Source organism: Loxodonta africana, chromosome 7 (genome assembly GCF_030014295.1).
Source record: "Loxodonta africana isolate mLoxAfr1 chromosome 7, mLoxAfr1.hap2, whole genome shotgun sequence".
Classification (NCBI taxonomy): Eukaryota; Metazoa; Chordata; class Mammalia; order Proboscidea; family Elephantidae; genus Loxodonta; species Loxodonta africana.
The window spans coordinates 61,971,129-61,990,341 of NC_087348.1; the positions used below are offsets into that span (position 1 = coordinate 61,971,129).

A 19,213-nucleotide genomic window follows, 5' to 3' on the forward strand; every position below is an offset into this window, starting at 1 on the left:
AGCCAAATTGATACGCATATTTTTGGGGGACACAATTCAATCCATGACAGTATACACTTAATTCATGTATGTACCGCACTAAGATGGCAGAGTTGCATCAGAGACTCACAGCCTGCAAAGACTGAAATATTTACTATCTGGCCCTTTACACATACCCAAAATTTGCTGACTCCTGGCTTACACCAATGTCTGACTTATTACATATGACCAATCTACATGGGTCCGAGGAATTTTTTAAAAAGAAAAAAATATCCAATGGTGAACTTACATCATCTAAAAAAAAGAAAATAAATAAATAAATAAAAGAAAAATTAAACCCATCGCTGTCGAGTCAATTCCGATTCGTAACGACCCTATAAGACAGAGTACAACTGCCCTTCAGGGTTTCCAACTCTGTAAATCTTTACAGAAGCAGACTGCCACATCTCTCTCCCTAGAAGCAACTGGTGGTTTCAAACTACTGACCTTTCAGTTAGCAGCTGAACACTTAACCACTGAGCCATCCAGGCTCCTTCATGAACTATCTAGAATAGTCAAACTCATAAAAACAGAAAGTAGATAAGAAGTTAGCAGGGGCTGAGGGGAAGGGCAGATGCAGGGTACACAGTTTCTGTGTGATGTGATGAAAAGTTTTAGAAATAAATAGTGGTGATTGCACAACAACGTGAATGTAATTAATGCCACTGAATTGCACACTTAAAAATGGTTAAAATGGCAAATTTTATTTCATAGATGTTTAACCATGTTTTTTTAAAAAGATTTGAAAAAAAATGCACATCCAACCATGAAATTTCCCCAGACCCAGGCACAGCAACCTCTGACCAGGAATAGTTCTCCCCACGAGAAGCCAGCAAGGCACAAATTTCTGACTACGCTCTTGAAAGTCATCCAGGTTCTTTCCTCTGTTCCAAACGCACGGTTTTTCTGGAAGGAGCAGAATGCGATGTCTGCACTCTCATCAGCGCTCTAATTGATCCACACACACAGAAAGGCTAAATGAACAGGACTGGAGATGTTTGGAAAAATTAAACACAGATTTCTTAATAATGCTGAAAATAGCTTAATAAAGCTGAAAATAGTCTCCTGGCATCCCAAGGCGTGTTTCTTTCTGTTTAAATAGATGACTTCCCATAAACTGTTATCAGCGCAGTATGGATCCTGGGAGAGAAGTGCTTTCCTCCTCCTGTGCATTTTAAGCTCTTTTCCGATGAAATTCAGCCGGAGACTGCAAAAAACATCTGCCAATCTGGATAAAAACTATAACCATGGTCAAGTAATGCTAATACCCTCAGCTGCCTGCTTCTGGAGTGCTCTGAACAAGGGAAGAGAGCTTGACAATCCCTTCTGTAGAAAGGTGGCTTCGTGGAAAAAGATGAGAGTACCAGTGGAAGGGGCTAAGATCGTTCTCATTTAAAATGTTGTTGTTGATGTTGGTGTTGTTGCTACTTGTTTATTTACTTGGGGGTGGGATGAATGCCTTGGCCACTGGGAGGTCGGAATGGCACATGTCCTGCTATCAGCACCCAGACGTAGTAATTGGAACTACTAGAGACCCTGGGCAGGAACTGTCCTATCCCTGTCTTCTCCGAGCAATCAGAGGGGGTAGATTATGCTACCAACAGTAAAAGGATAAATTATTAAAAAGGGCAATGGATAAAATATCAAATGAAACTGCCAGGTCATTACCAGAGAGAGTGATTAAGATGGCATCAGGGCAAGGAGTTCACACAGGAGCTCCACACTGAAGAAGGGAGTTGAGATCTACTTCACTATCAAGAAGGCACTTGTGAAGAGATGAAAGAAACAGGAAGTGTTCTGGAAAGAATGAAATGATTAAATGTGCTTGCAGAGGAACTGACATTGAGGGAGAAACATAAAAAATAATAGAAAGGCTTTGAAGAAGCAGTGACTGGGCTGAGAAGTTGCTTAAGAAAAATTATAAATCTTCCTAATCACAGGAAGTCAACTACGATGAGATATCTAATCAGGTTAATTAATTGCTGTAAAGAGTTCATCATTTCCAAAAAAAAAAAAAAATACTACAGGAAAATCAGATGTTCACCTTGAATCCTGAATATCTCAACATATAGAAAAACACTTATATAAGTCAGGGAAAAATTTTGTATGTAGTTTTGTATGTAAAATGAGTTCAAAAATAATTATATGGTGCAAAATAAGAAATGATGGAGAACATACACCAATTCAGTAATTTCCACATGTACAATCCAGTGACACTGATACACTTTTGAAGTTGTACAACCATGGTCTATGTTCTGCTGTATATATTCTCAATAACAACAACAGAAAATAAAATAAATTAAATTAAAAAAAAAAGAAATGATGGAGGAAAAAAATCAAAGTTTTGAAAGTCATGTAAGGGGTGGACAGTGTCTTATGACGGCAGCTCTTCCAGCCATCAGCACCTTGGTACTCACCCAGAATGCCATCATCTTTTCTCTCTCTCTGGCTAACTCCTAGGTCATGTTTCAAGTTTACCTAAAGCATAACTTACTCCAAGGAGATTTCTCTGATTTCCTTTCCCCTCTTCTGTGCACCCATGGCCCCTGGGTGTGCCTCTCTTACAACACTTATCCCACTACATTATAACTGCATGATTACTGTTGATTTCCTGGGCAGACTGTGGGATCTTTGAGAGAAACGGCATTGACACTCCAAGCTGCAACCTAAGTGGTTGGCACGGTGCCTGGATCACAGCAGGCACTCAATGAAGGACAAACAACATTGAGGAACAAGTGAATGAGCCATAGAGCAAATAGATAAATGCATGAAGCTACTGTGTAAACAAGCATCTTGCTGCTGACAAGAATACAATTGGGATCAAATGCTCTAATTGAAAATGGTCAGTCTCCAAGAATTTTCTTACCCTGGAGAAAATAGGTTTCTTTATAAATCAGGCCTTCCAACATCTTTTTCTAAAGCTTGGCATAAAGCTCGTTGACACTGTATACCTTTTCACAGAATATATCTTTTATAGATTTGGAAGATCAAAACTAGATGAAGTATCCTAGTTGTGCTTGAGCCAGAATCTTAAGTATTTAAATATAATTTCATTGGAAATTCCTTTGCATTTCTTTCGATGATAATATAGACACATCTGGAAATCCCAACTTCTTCCTTTGCTATTACAGATTTCTCCGCAATAACTTGAAAATCTCTCTCTCTCTTTTTTTTCACTTTCCCACAGAATGTCCCATTTAGGAAACAATGTAAATGACTAAACAGAAAACAACTCCAAACATAAGGAGAATGATTCCCCCTTTTTTTTTTTCCAAATCATTGGAAAGATCCAAAAAAAATTAGAAAGAAAAAAATATTCTGGACAAAGTTTAATAATTTAGAGGAATATATCTACTTATAAATAAATACAATTTTTTAAATTTATGGATTCAGTTGTTATATTAAGTGTACAACGTAATTGTTATTAGGTGCTGTCAAGCCAGTTCTGACTCATAGCGACCCCATGCACAATAGAACTTGGGATTTCCAGATGTGTCTATATTATTATTATATATTATCACGCATAACGTAATAGACTACATTAAATAACAGATTAATTTAGAAACATTACATTTTCTTCACTATATAAGTTCATGAAATAATTTCATTTACTCTCGAGGGGAAGATCCTCAACAAGACAGACTGACACAGTGGCTGCAATGATGGGCTCAAGCATAAAAACGACCGTGAAGATGGCAAAGGATCAGGCAATGTTTGGTTCTGCTGTACACAGGGTTGCTATGAGTTGGAACCAACTCGACTGCACCTAACGACAACAATAACAATGACAACGCTTCCCAGGAATCTTGACCTCTAGGTCTTCCCCAACAGAAGAGCCACTTTTCAAGTTCTTGAAAGTTTTCAAAGCCCATCATCTTTCTATCTGTCTAAGTTGTTTAAGATAAACCACTTTTTGAGTTGGTATATGATGCTTTCACTGGAAATTTCAAGCCAAGCCACAAGAATTCAACTGCATAATACTAGGACTTCTTGTTTCCCCATTTGTCTAGTAAGTATGTCTTTGTGATCTCTACAACATAACCAAAAATTGAACTTCATTATTAAGTGATTTTTAAAGAATATATTTATAGTGGCATCTAATACAATTGTGAAATCCCACTCCCAGGAATACTTATTAATGCTGTGTTGAGGGTTTTTATTTATTTATTTTTACTTCATTTTTTTAATGACCCTCTAGATCATCTCTAAACAAATACCAAACAAGCATTACTAATTTTTTTCCTCCCCCAAATAGTTTGTTGTTCAAAATAAAAGAACCGAGAGAACACACGGAAATACGACAGCATTTATACGGACTTGAATTTAGGGCAATTCCTTTTTTCTGACAGATAGGAAAGGATTAAAAAAAAAAAAAAATCACCTTATATTTAGGCATACACAGTACTCTCTTTCTCTGTCTTTTGTGGTAACAGTCATTCATTTACATCTATTATGCATGAACTAAATTTGGCAATAACTGTAGCAAACCAGATGTTTAAGTTGATCAGAGCCATACTGGAGTCTTCATCAGAAGATACTCTCCTCACTCAACCTGTGTAGGTGTTTAAGCTTTTGCAAATTGGTAACAAGACATCCCAATTTTTTTTTTAATTGCCTTTGTGCAGTTGAGAATCTTTCCCATTTCAGATATGCCTCCTTTCTATTTTCCTTGCTTTTCTTGGAGTAGGCATAAATGCAATGTATGTAGCCTCCCGTATCAGTGTAAGCAAATTCATTTTGATGTAAAGAACACTTTGTCACATTAAGTTCCCATGTTATGCAAGTTGTCAGGGAAACTCCAAGGACCAAATGCCTCCCTTCAAAAAATTACTAGCCCTGTAATCAGCTTCCTACAGAAATTATGCATATTCCCAACAGAGCCTTCAGCACTACTATCTGCTTTTTGCAACCTCTGTAACAAACCAGAACTGAGTAAATTTCTTCAAAATTCTCCCTTATTTGCAAAATTCAGCATTTCATTGTTTCTACTTCCTATCATTATTTTAATTATTCTTTTGTTTCAATAGCATATCACTTTATCACTTCTCCTTTAAATGCTCTCTTTTTGTCATTCATTACTGCAAAGAAGTAATTTGACTATTCAATTTGCCATTTTTCAAATGTTATCTCTCTTCAATATTTGATTTGTGCATCAGGCACCAAACAGTCCCATTTATTTGAAAATTCTGCCTTTCTCATCCTGGACTACTATACTTTTATGCAAATAATGTGTACGTTATTACTTTCTTTTTTTTGCCAGCCACACAACCCCCTCATGCATTATTTTCCTAGGCATGCTATGCGCGTTGTATGCATGGCTGCATTATTTATATGGGCGGATTATTTGTGAAAATATACAGTATATCAGTAACCCAAAATTTTGAGACACAGCTCTAGTAGTAGTGGTTAATACTGGTGTCATGGGCTAGGGTTTAATCCTGGCTCCACTACTTATTATCTGATTCACTTTGAGCAAGTCAGTTAACTTTCTGTGCTTCAGTTTCTTTGTCAATAAAATGGGTTCACATGAGGATTAAATGAGTTAATAGATGTAAATCATTTAGAGCAATGTCTGACACACAGTGTTCAAAAAATGTCAACAATTACGTTTCCTATAGGTTACATCAGAAGGTAGCTGTGGTATAATCGAAAGAAAACTTGGCCTGGAATCAGATGTCTTGGATCCTCACCTTGGCTCTGCTATTTATTATATGTACTTTGTTGCTATTAGAGTCTAAGACTAGTTAAGCAACTTTTTAAATAGTCCTTCATAAGATATGAGAGCCAAATAAATCAGAACAAATGAACAGAATCAGCACAGGGTACATTTTGAAGGCAGGATTGATATTAAAACTAAATAAGATATAGCAGAGAAGGGTCAAGAATGATAATAGTTGCCACTGATTGCGCAACGCCCAAGTGAGAAGCACTGTGGTAAGTTTTAAATACTTCATCTCTATGGTAGATCATGTTTCTAAATATAGCCACAACAATACTTCCCAACCCAAATACCCCTTTACAGTGTTATCAATCATGCCACTCTCCCATAAAAAGATGGAGCCTATTTCCCTTACCCTTGAATCTGATCTGGCTCTATTTCTTCTTTCGACCAACAGAATGTAGTAGAAATGGTACAGAGTGCTCTTGGGTAGTGGGAGAGTTACCCCCTCAGTCTTGGAAGGGGTGAGCAGAGGATTAATCAGGAAAGACTTTCCAAAGGAGGTGATAACTAAGTTGAATTCTCTGGGTTGAAAAGAAGTTAATCTTCTGATGGGGAGAGTAATAAAGACCATATGCAAAGACTGGTACTAGACAGAGTAGATGACTCTGTAACAGCTAACTCTGTTTGAACTCTACTTGGAGTGTTGAATTGTGTTCGTAAGATCTGGAGAAGGAAGCAAGGCACCCTGATGGTAGAGTGGCTAAGCACTCAGCTGCTAACCTAAAGGTTGGTGGTTCGAATCCACTAGTCATTCTGTGGAAGAAAAACGTGGCAGTAAAGATTTATAGCCTTGGAAACCACATGAGGCAGGCTCACACTACTCTACTGGGTCACTATGAGTTGGATTCCACTCAATGGCAACAGGTTTGGGTTTTATTTCTTTTTTGGAAAGGAAGCAGAGACCAGAACATGGGAGGTCTTTTATGCCATGCTGAGAAGAGTTGACTTTCTCTTAAGGACAAAGGAAAGCCATTGGATGAGAGGTTTTATGCAGGGAAATGACATAATCCTATTGCCTTTCAAAAAATCATACTGGGTGCATTCTTAGAAAATGGATTGAAAGGACCAAAACTTAGGCAGATACAAGTTGGGAGACTATACCTGAATTAACAGAAATTAGGAAGTTGTTAGGAGATAGCAATGATGAGAGATCCACCAGCTAGTAAATCCACCAATGAGAAAGGAGGTGGCAAATGAGAAAGTAGAGAAGTGGCTGTATTCAAGAAGTAAAAAGGAGAGAGAATAAGAGGACTTGATAATAAGCAAATATGGTTAATCATAATTCAAACAATTATTGAAAATGTTTTTAAAACAATTATAATGAATATAATTCACCCTGCTGTCTTCAGAAATAGTCTTCAAAATTGTATATAAAATGATATCTAAAAAGGGATAAAAATTAATACAATAATTTATAATACATGTAATACATCAAGCAAGTTGCCATGTGATAGTCAAAGCAATATGTTTTATGTGCATTTTCCCATTCAATTGCCCCATCAACCTGGTTAGGTAGGTAGTTATCATCTTATTTTAAGGATAAGAAAGGTGAGGCAGTATTAGGTATATCACTGATTGATTGATTCAACAAATGTATATTCTTTATCTTGTATGTATCAGTCATTATGTTAGGGACTACAGGGGACAAGGAAGAAAAATCCATGTTATTTGCCTTAGAGTCACTCATGGCTAAGTGGATGTCATGGATTTAATAGTGTCCCCCCAAAATATCTGTCAACTTGGGTCATGATTCCCAGTATTGTATGACTGTCTACCATTTTGTCATCTGATGTGATTTCCCTATGTTGTAAGTCCTATCACTATGATGTAATGAGATGGACTAGTGGCAGTTATATTGATGAGATCTGCAAGATTAGGTAGTATCTTAAGCCAAACTCTTTTGAGATATAAAAGAGAGAAGTGAGCAGAGAGACAAGGGGGCCTTATACCATCAAGAAAGCAGTGGTAGGAGGAGAATGTGTCCTTTGGACCTGAGGTTCCTGCAAGGAGAAGCTCCTAGACCAAGGGAAGATTGATGATGCAGACATTCCTCCAGAGCTGAAGGAGAAAGCCTTCTCCTGGAGCTGATGCTCAGAATTTGGACTTGTAGGCTACACTGTGAGAAAATAAATTTCTGTTTGTTAAAGCCATCTGCTTGTGGTATTTCTGTTATAGCAACACTAGATGACTAAGACAGTGGATAAGCCTGATGATATTAACAGAATATTCCACTGTGGTGTACTAGATGTCATTATAGCAATCTGGTCCAAGCACTGTGGAAGGATCCTAGAGATGGCCATCTTTAATAGAGAGGAACACTTCCACTGAATGCACCTATCAGCATAAACTCCTGTTGTTATAATGGAAGCCAATAGCTGGACACTGCCTGTAGTTGGGCTGGTTGTACCATAAATAAATTCTTCTAGACATGAGAGAAGCAGAAACAGGATGGTCATGTAGAGTAGGGTGGCAGGAGGAGGGGAGAAAGTACAGGCCAAATTTCACCCCAAGCTCCACTCATCATACCTTATCCCTGATGCAGGTGTAGGTCTGCCCAGAGATGGCGCCTTAGGTGCTAGTGGCAGCCCTGGACAATGACATGTCTAATGTCCAGTAAAAATGATCATTATTTTATTATTTTATACCTGACTCATTCCAGCTTGTCTTACTCTTCAAGAAAGACTTGAAGAGTTGAAGGCTGTCACTTCCTCTTCAAACTAAATCCCCTCAAACTAACTATAGCTTTCCATTTCCTGAACCCTAGCCCTGTCTTTATGCAGAATTAGGACAGGTGAGAGTAAAGAAATTTGATTAAATAAAACCTGCTTGGAAACCATCAAGACTTTTCAAGGTATAGACAACTGTCTTTAACTTCTCATGCATAAACCATAGTGGGATCCAGGGATTACAGATGAGACACCATAGTTTTCCAAAATATTACAGAGAATTTACTCTTTTTTCTCAATCTCACTTCGACTGCAGTTTTAACGGCAAGAATCATTGTTAATCATTATGTTTTTCATTTGCTTCTCAAGTAATAACAATTGCCAAAAACTAATAAAGTTATTTTTGTTTATGTGACTTTTGAGGACAAAAACAAAATGTATTCCCAACTACTATACTATACACATTGTTGCTGAGTTGATTCCGATTAAGCCCCTTAAAAAGACTGTAAAAAAATCTTATAATGACAGTTGTAGTTGTTGAGTGCCATCAAGTTGATTCCAACTCCTAATGACCCCATGTGACAGAGCAGAATTGCCTCATAGGGTTTTCTTTTTTTTTTAATTTTTTTTTTGTGTGTGTTTTAAGTGAAAGTTTACAAATCAAGTCAGTCTCTCACACGAAAACTTATATACACCTTGCTACGTACTCCCAGTTACTCTCCCCCTAAAGAAACAGCCCAATCCCTCCCTCCAATCACTCTTTTCATGCCCATTTCGCCAGCTTCTAACCCCCTCCACCCTCTCATCTCCCTTTCAGGCAGGAGATGCCAACATAGTCTCAAGTGTCCACCTCATCCAAGAAGCTCACTCCTCACCAGCATCCCTCTCCGTCCCATTGTCCAGTCCAATCCCTGGCTGAAGAGTTGGCTTTGGGAATGGTTCCTATCCTGAGTCAACAGAAGGTCTGGGGGCCATGACCACTGGGGTCCTTCTAGTCTCAGTCAGACCATTAAGTCCGGTCTTTTTACGAGAATTTGAGGTCTGCATCCCACTGCTCTCCTGCTCCCTCAGGGGTTCTCTATTGTATTCCCTGTCAGGGCAGTCATTGGTTATAGCCAGGCACCATCCAGTTCTTCTGGTCTCAAGCTGATGTAGTCTCCAGTTTATGTGGCCTTTTCTATATCTTGTGCTCATAATTACCTTGTGTTCTTGGTGTTCTTCATTCTCCTTTGATCCAGATGGGTTGAGACCAATTGATGCATCATACATGGCCTCTTGCTAGCATTTAAGACCCCATACGCCACACTCCAAAGTGGGATGCAGAATGTTTTCTTAATAGATTTTATTATGCCAAGTGATTTAGATGTCCCCTGAAACCATGGTCCCCAAATCCCTTCCCCTGCTACACTGGTCTTCAAAGCATTCAGTTCATTCAGGAAACTTCTTTGGTTTTGGTTTAATCCAGCTGTGCAGACCTTGCCTGTATTGTGTGTTGTCTTTCCCATCATCTAAAAGTAGTTTTTATCTACTCTCAAAACCATCAAAGAACATTTTCTTCTCTGTTTAAACTATTTCTCAAGTTCTTATAATAGTGGTCTCATACAATATTTGTCCTTTTGCCTCTGACTAATTTCACTCAGCATAATGCCTTCCAGATTTCTCCATGTTATGAAATGTTTCACAGATTCATCACTGTTCTTTATCGATGCGTAGTATTCCATTGTGTGAATATACCACAATTTATTTATCCATTCATCCATCGATGCGCACCTTGGTTGCTTCCATCTTTTTGCTATTGTCAAACAGTGCTGCAGTAAACATGGGTGTGCATATATCTGTTTGTGTAAAGGCTCTTATTTCTCTAGGATATATTCTGAGGAGTGGAATTCCTGGATCATATGGTAGTTCTATTCCTAGCTTTTTAAGGAAGCGCCAAATGGATTTCCAAAGTGGTTGTACCATCTTACATTCCCACCAGCAGTGTACAAATGTTCCAATCTCTCCACAGCCTCTCCAACATTTATTATTTTGTGTTTTTTGGATTAATGCCAGCAGTGTTAGAGACGAAATCTCATTGTAGCTTTGATTTGCATTTCTCTAATGGCTAATGATCATAAGCATTTCCTCATGTATCTGTTAGCTACCTGAATGTCTTCTTTAGTGAAGTGTCTGTTCATATCTTTTGCCCATTTTTTAATTGGGTTATTTGTCTTTTTGTAGTTGAGTTTTTGCAGTATCATGCAGATTTTAGAGATCAGGTGCTGATCAGAAATGTCATAGCTAAAAACTTTTTCCCAGTCTGTAGATAATATTTTAACTCTTTTGGTGAAGTCTTTGGATGAGCATAGGTGTTTGATTTTTAGGAGCTCCCAGTTATCTAGTTTTTCTTCTGCATTTTTAGTAATGTTTTGTATACTGTATATGCCGTACATTAGTGCTCCTAATGTCCCTATTTTTTCTTCCATGATCTTTATCATTTTAGATTTTATATTTAGGTCTTTGATCCATTTTGAGCTCATTTTTGTGCACGGAGTGAGGTATGGGTCTTGTTTCATTTTTTTGCAGATGGATATCCAGTTATGCCAGCACCATTTGTTAAAAACTGTCTTTTCCCCATTTCACTGTTTTGGGGCCTTTGTCAAATGTCAACTACTCGTATGTGGATGGATTTATGTCTGGATTCTCAACTCTGTTCCATTGGTCCATGTATCTATTGTTGTACCAGTACGAGGCTGTTTTAACTAATGTGGCGTATAACTGGTTCTAAAAATCAGGTGGAATAAGGCCTCCCACTTTGTTCTTCTTTTTCAGTAATGCTTCACTTATCCGGAGCCTCTTTCCCTTCCATATGAAGTTGGTGATTTGATTCTCCATCAAATTAAAAAATGTCATTGGAATTTAGATCGGAATTGCATTAAATCTATATATCGCTTTTGGTAGTATAGACGTTTTCATAATGTTAAGTCTTCCTATCCATGATCAAGGTATGTTTTTCCACTTATGTAGGTCTCTTTTGGTTTCCTGCAGAAGTGTTTTGTAGTTTTCTTTGTATAGGTCTTTTACATCTCTGGTAAAACTTATTCCTAAGTATTTTATCTTCTTGGGGGCTACTGTAAATGGTACTGATTTGGTGATTTCCTCTTCGATGTTCTTTTTGTTGGTGTAGAGGAATCCAACTGATTTTTGCATGTTTATCTTGTATCCTAATACTCTGCTGAACTCTTCTATTAGTTTCAGTAGTTTTCTTGAGGATTCTGTGTATAAGATCATCTCATCTGCAAATAGAGGTACTTTTACTTCTTCCTTGCCAATCTGGATGCCCTTTATTTCTTTATCTTGTCTAATTGCTCTGGCTAGGACATCAAGTACAATGTTGAATAAAAGTGGTGATAAAGGGCATCCTTGTAGTGTTCCTGATCTCAAGGGGAATGCTTTCAGGGTCTCTCCATTTAGGATGATGTTGGCTATTGGCTTTGTATAAATGCCCTTTATTATGTTAAGAAATTTTCATTCCACTCCTATTTTGCTGATAATTTTTATCATGAATGGGTGTTGAACTTCATCAAATGCCTTTTCTGCATCAATTGATAAAATCATGATTCTTGTCTTTTGTTTTATTTATATGATGGATTACATTAATGGTTTCTCTAATGCTGAACCATCCCTGCATACCTGGTTTGAATCCCACTTGGTCATGGTGAAGTATTTTCTTGATATGTTGTTGAATTCTATTGGCTAGAATTTTGTTGACGATTTTTGCATCTGTGTTCATTAGGGATATAGGTCTGTAATTTTCTTTTTTTGTGGCATCTTTACCTGGTTTTGGTATCAGGGATATGGTGGCTTCATAGAATGAGTTTGGAAGTATTCCATCCTTTTCTATGCTCTGAAATACCTTTAGTAGGAGTGGTGTTAAGTCTTCTTTGAAGGTTTGGTAGAACTCTGCAGTGAAGCCGTCTGGTCCAGGGCTTTTCTTGTTGGGAGTTTTTTGATTACCTTTTCAATCTGTTCTTTTGTTATGGGTCTATTTAGCTGTTCTACCTCTGTTTGTGTTAGTTTAGGTAGGTAGTGTGTTTCTTGGAATTCATCCATTTCTTCTAGGTTTTCAAATTTGTTAGAGTATACTTTTTCATAGTAATCTGATACGATTCTTTCAATTTCAGTTGGGTCTGTTGTCATATCACCCATCTCATTTCTTATTCTGGTTATTTGCTTCCTCTCCTGTTCTTCTTTTGTCATTTTGGCCAATGATTTATCAATTTTGTTGATTTTTTCAGAAAACCAGCTTTTGGTCTTGTTAATTCTTTCAATTGTTTTTCTGTTTTCTATTTCATTTAGTTCAGCTCTAATTTTTATCATTTGTTTTCTTCTGGTGCCTGAGGATTTCTTTTGTTGTTTTCTATTTGTTCAAGTTGTAGGGATAATTCTCTGATTTTGGCCCTTTCTTCTTTTTGTATGTGTGCATTTATTGATATAAATTGACTTCTGAGCACATCTTTTGCTGTGTCCCAAAGGTTCTGATAGGAAGTGTTTTCATTTTAATTAGATTCTACGAATTTCTTTATTCCATCCTTAATGTCTTCTATAATCCAGTCTTTTTTTGAGCAGGATATTGTTCAGTTTCCAAGTGTTTGATTTCTTTTCCCTGCTTTTTCTGTTATTGATTTCTACTTTTATAGCTTTATGGTCAGAGAAGATGTTTTGTAATATTTCAGTGTTTTGGAATGTGCTAAGGCTTGCTTTATGACCTAGTATGTGGTCTATTCTAGAGAATGCTCCATGTTGCACTAGAAAAGAAAGTATACTTGGTTGCTGTTGCGTGGAGTGTTCTGTATATGTCTACGAGGTCAAGTTGGTTAATCGTGGCATTTAGATCTTCCATGTCTTTATTGAGCTTCTTTCTGGATGTCCTGTCCTTCACCGAAAGTGGTGTGTTGAAGCCTCTTACTATTATTGTGGAGCTGTCTATTTCACTGTCATTGGGTGCATAAACATTTCATATGATTATATCTTCTTGGTGTATATTGTCAGAAATTAATATTGCCGCTCCTGCTCTTCTTTGATTGTTGTTTGCTTGACATATTTTTTTCCATCCTTTGAGTTTTACTTTGTTTGTGTCTCTAACTCTAAGGTGAGTCTCTTTTAGGGAGCATATAGATGGATCTTGTTTTTTAATCCAATCTGCCACTCTCTGTCTCTTTATTGGTGCATTTAGTCCATTTACATTCAGCATAATGATGGATAGGTATGAAAAGTGCTATCATTTTGATGTCTTCTTGTGTGTTGTTGACAGTTTCTTTTTCCCACTTAATTTTATGTGCTTGAGTAGATTATCTTTATATATTGTCCTTTCCTCATATTCGCTATTGATTTTGTTTCTGCTTAGTCTCTTATTTTTTTCTTGTATTTTATTTTGATGTGTAGGAGAGTTTGTCTCCTTTGTGATTACCTTATTATTTACCCCTATTTTTCTAAATTTAAATCTAACTTTTGTTTCTTTGTATTGCCTTATCTTCCTCTCCATATGGAAGATCTATGACTACATTTCTTAGTGCCTCTTTATTGTTTTAATGTTGTCTTCTTTTACATAATAACATCACTGTTACCCTATTTTGAGTGTTTTTTTAATCGTGATTCATTTTTTTGATTTCCCTGTCTAGATTCACTTCTGATCATTCTAACCACTGTTCTAGTCTTGGGTTAACACCTGATATTATTGATATTGTAACCAAAGAACTCTCTTTAGTATTTCTTTTCGTTTTGGTTTGGTTTTTACGAATTCCCTAAACTTCTGTTTATCTGGAAATGTCCGAATCTCACCTTCATATTTGAGAGACAGTTTTGCTGGATATATGGTTCTTGGCTGGCAATTTTTTTCCTTCAATTTTTTATATAAGTCATCCCGTTGATTTCTTGCCTGCATTATTTCTGCCAAGTAGTCCGAGCTTATTCTTACCGGCTCTCCTTTGTAGATGACTTTTCATTTATCCCTAGCCGTTATTAAAATTCTCTCTTTATCCTTGGTTTCGGCAAGTTCGATTATAATATGTCTTGGTTACTTTCTTTTAACATCTACCTTACATGGAGTTCAATGAGCATCTTGGATAGATACCTTCTCATCTATCACGATATCAGGGAAATTTTCTGCCAACCAATCTTTAGCAATTCTCTCTGTATTTTCTGTTATCCCTCCCTGTTCTGGTACTCCAATCACTTGTAGGTTATTTCTCTTGATAGAGTCCCACATGATTCCTAAGGTTTCTTCATTTTTTTTAATTCTTTTATCTGATTTTTCTTCAAATATATTAGTGCCAAGTGCTTTATCTTCAAGTTCAGAAATTCTGCCTTCTACTTGCTCAAATCTGCTTCTCTGACTTTCTATTGAGTTGTCTAATTCTATAATTTTATTGTTAATCTTCTGAATTTCTGATTGCTGTCTGCCTATGGATTTTTCCAGCTTATTAAATTTTTCCTTATGTTCCTGAAAAATCTCTTTAATGTCTTCAATTGCTTTATCTGTGTGCTCCTTGGCTTGTTCTTTGTATTGCCTCATTTCCTTCCTGATGTCTTGAAGGGTTCTGTACATTAATCTTTTATATTTTGCCTCTGGTAATTCCAGGAAGACACTTTCACCTAGAAGATCCCTGGTTTCTTCGTTTTGAGAGCCTGTTGAGGCGATCATGGTCTGTTTCTTTATGTGATTTGATATTGACTGTTGTCTCCGAGCCATCTATAAGTTATTGTATTAGTTTATTTTATGTTTGCGTACTGTGTGGTAGCTTCTTGCTTTGTTTTGTTTTGATATGCCCAAATGGGCTTCTTGAGTGAGCTAGCTTGATTATTTTTGCCTTTGATTATTTCTGACATTCTGTCCCCAGATGGCTAGAATTGTTATCAGGTATATCAGACTAGGAGTCCATTCACTTTTCTTGTATTAATTCAGCTCAGGTGTCCAGGTAGCTGATCATCAAGGGTATGGTACAGGCTCTGTCCTACAGTCTTATAGGGGCAGGGGTGGTTGGTGTAGGTACCGGTATTTGGTTGCAGCAGGGGGGTCACACTCTGAACAAGGCAGGGGGCCAAGAATTGTCCCCCCATGTCTCTGAGGAAAGCGTGTCCATGCTCCCTAGAGTGTACAGGTGGGTGGGTTCTGCAGATGGACCCTGGGTGTCCAATGTTTTTGGTTGTAAGAACTGGGAGGTACCAGTTATCCTTCGACCCCTGTTGCAGGTGGCAGGGTGGCCTCAGTGGAGCTACCAGTCCTTAGGCCCCTGATGTGGGTAGGTGAGAATCCTGTTTAATAGGCAAAGTAATGTCAGTCATCAAACACCCACCTCTGCACTGCACAGCTGAAACGGTTGGAGTCTGCCAACGAGGGCCTATTCTCCTGAAATAGGCCCACACAGGTCCATGAAGAGGGGAAGGTGCTCAAAGTCCATGGATTGCTTATGCCTGGACAGGAGCCACTTCTATCCTGAGCTCCCCCCGGTTAGCGCAGCAGGCAAATTATCTTTTCTCCCCAGTTGCAAATTTATTCTTCCTCCAAGGCCGAGAGGATGGCTCTAGGCACTCAACAGGGCCTCTCTCAGGCCCAGGGAAGTCAGCCACTGTAGCCAGCTTGTGGGGGTGGGGTGGGTGGTAAAATAGACGCAAGTACTTAGCTTTTGCTGAGAGCGCCGTTATTCTCTGGCTTCGGAGGCATGAGTAGGCTGTGTGATTGGCTGCTTCTCTCTGAGGTAACTGGGGTTGATCGCTAGTACCAGCCTGCCGCTGCCACTCTCAGGGATGGTGCCTGAGGGTTCCCCAGGAATCAGGTCCAGTAACTCCTCTCTGCTTCTGAACCATCTCTTCCTCCCCCTGCCCCTCAGTTCACTTTCTAAGCTTGCCCTTGATGTTCAGGACTCCTAGCTTGTCATAAATATACTCGTTTCACTTGTTTTTTCACGTCTTTGTTATAAAAAGGGCTCACTGGAAGCATGTTTATTCCACCATCTTGGCTCCACCTTCATAGGTTTTTCTACTCTATAATCTTTATGGAAGCAGAGCTCCAGACCTCTCTTCCACAGAGCTGCTGGGTGGGTTTAAACCACCATCCTTTTGGTTAGCAGCTGAGCACTAAACTATCTGCACTGCCAGGGTTCCTTATAATGGTGACAGTAAACACTTAATTTAGCCCAGTGCTTTTTGTTTTCTTATATGCACTCTTGTTGAGAGAGTGTAAGGAAGTAAACCACAAAAGGCTATGAAGCACTGAGCATGGTGTTTGCAGTCCGGGGCTCTATTTGTACAGCAAAGTATGAGTCCAGTGCCTGTTAACTGGGGATTTTATCTTTAGATTCTTGAGCCCAACTGGAAGGAATCCAAGAATCCACTTTCCAGGAGGGCTGCAGTGGCCAGGGATATCCATGTGTGAAAAAAGAACACCCAAGAAAATTCCTAACATAAAGGTCATAAACAAGACCACAGGAAAAGATATTACCTAGGAGGGAGTAGAAGCATTCTGTACTAGCTCAGCTTTATGATACCTTATTTATTATTAAACTTACAATATACATATTGTAGGCAAAGTTTATTGTACTCATTAACTCATTAACAACCTCCAGAGAGAAGCCAGACTTATCTGCAGGATAGTTTGCTGAATTTTTATGACCTAGATAAAGAGAAAAGCAGTGTGCCAGGTTCTGGGAAAGCCCTAGCACTCCACAAACAGATCTGATTTATTCAGTGGGCCCTATCAGAGAAATATGAACTGTGGCTTAAAAGAGAGAAGAATCTCCTCAATTCATTTACAATACAATAGTCTTGGCTCATTTAAACAAGCCATGCTTATGGCCTTTTAATTTGATAGAAAAAAACAGTCTTGATTCACTTTCTGCCCTTTCAAATTGGGGCAGTAGCTGGTTTATTCTGGAGTCTACACTAGCGAAGCTAGAAGGGGTTGCCAGGAGGAAGGGGACTAAAGAGTGGGACAGGGAGGATTTGGGGGACAGCTTAGCCTTCAAGACACTTTAGCATTTTAGGTCTGGATGCGATTCATGATGTCTTGAATGATTTCCGACGTGGTACCACATCCTCCAATGTCTGGTGTATGGATACCTTTGTTGTCCATGGATGTCAAGACCGCATTGCGAATGGAGGTGGCATAGGAGCTGAGCTCAAGGTAATCCAGCATAATACAACTTGCCAGAAGTATAGCAGTAGGGTTAGCAACATTCTTCTTGGCTATATACTTGCCTGTTTGCCTTGTACCTGTCTCAAACACTGCATACAGTTGGCCATAGTTGGCTCCAGGCACAAGGCCTGCGCCCCCAACCAACCCTGTGCAAATATTGTGGATAACATTGCCGTAAAGATTAGGCATCAACATGACATCAAACTGCTGGGGCTGGGTTACCAACTGCATGGTGGTATAGTCCACAGTCATGGTCTCAAAGGTGATCTGAGGATAGTGTGATGCCACCTCAGCACAGCACTGGAGGAAGAGACCATCTGTCAGTTTCATGATGTTGGCCTTGTGCACAGCTGTCACTTTCTTGCGCCCCATCTCCTGTGCTAGCTGGAAGGCATATTCAGCAATGCGCAAAGACTTGGTCTCAGTAGTGATCTTCAGGGTCTCTACCACTCCATTCACACTCTCATGCTCCAGGTTGGTGTACTCACCCTCTGTACTTTCCCGAATGACAATGATGTCTACATCATTGTGCCGGGTGACCACACTTGGCAGGCTCTTACAATGGATGACACTGGCAAAGAGATCTAGGGAGGTGCGAAGCATGTTGTTGAGGGATGCGTGAGTCAATGGCAGGTTATGGTCAGTTGCAATGTTGCCCTTTAGTGCCACACCGTTTCGACGGATGGAGAAGATGGCATTGTGAATGTCCTCTAAACTACAAGTGGAGTGCACCTGGACCTCCTCAAAATCCACAGGAACACATGAGTGTGTGAACACAGACTTCACATGCGACATAAGTTCAGGCCCAATGCCATCCCCAGGAATCATAGTCACTGTGTGCCGCCCACCATACTTGGCTGATGGAGGAACCAATTGATGTCCAACATGCATGGGTAATTGAGGATGATAAGAGATGCTCCTCAGAGAGGTCTCATAGCCAAGTAAAATTTTCCAAGGATGGCAGAGAATGGTAGGTCGAAAAATTGCCTTCACAGTGTCACGGGCAGCTGTCAGCAACTTCAGCGCCATGATCTCTGAGTCTAAATGTATTTTAATTAAAGTAAAATTGTGTGCTCTTCCTCTTGCTTTGGTGGAATTCTTGATCCATAATTCTTGCCTAGGTCACAATTAGAAATTCTCTTCCTACCTTGCGTTCTATCTCGGCCAGACATTCTACTGTAGTGCGAAAGATAGCTAGACAGAAGAATAGTGATGTGTTATACAGTAGAAAAGACATACATTTTAGAATTGGAAAATAATAATTTATCATTATTAGTCCACATGCTAAGCTCAGCATGAAATGTTTTTTATATATAGCTGTTATTTAATTCTCGTGTCAACCCTATGAGGTATTATTAGTCCCATTTAAATGACAAAATTGAGGCTTTAAGAATTATAAAGTAATTTGCCCAAGGTCACACTGGCTAGTAAATGCAGACTCGACTCCTCTGGACATCTGACTCTGAAAACTATGTTTTAACCAGTATGCTCTTCTGCCTCCTAGGTTTAGTGAACTAAACTCTAATTTAGTTCACTTAATTTTTAAGGTAGAATTTCAATGGGCAGACACCAATAGTAGTAAGGCACTTTGTTTTAGGAATTTTTTAAAATCATTTTTTACATAGTTTAATGAAC

General features: G+C 38.7%; 1 protein-coding gene across 1 annotated transcript; it reads right to left on the reverse strand.

Annotated features, from left to right (window-relative positions):
* Positions 1-17,422: 17,422 nt before the first annotated feature.
* Positions 17,423-18,906, reverse strand: LOC111751222 (isocitrate dehydrogenase [NAD] subunit gamma, mitochondrial-like). The gene has a single exon (XM_023550776.2). It carries the CDS (start codon positions 18,605-18,607, stop codon positions 17,423-17,425), a length of 1,185 nt encoding a protein of 394 aa, XP_023406544.1. The 5' UTR covers positions 18,608-18,906.
* Positions 18,907-19,213: the final 307 nt, after the last annotated feature.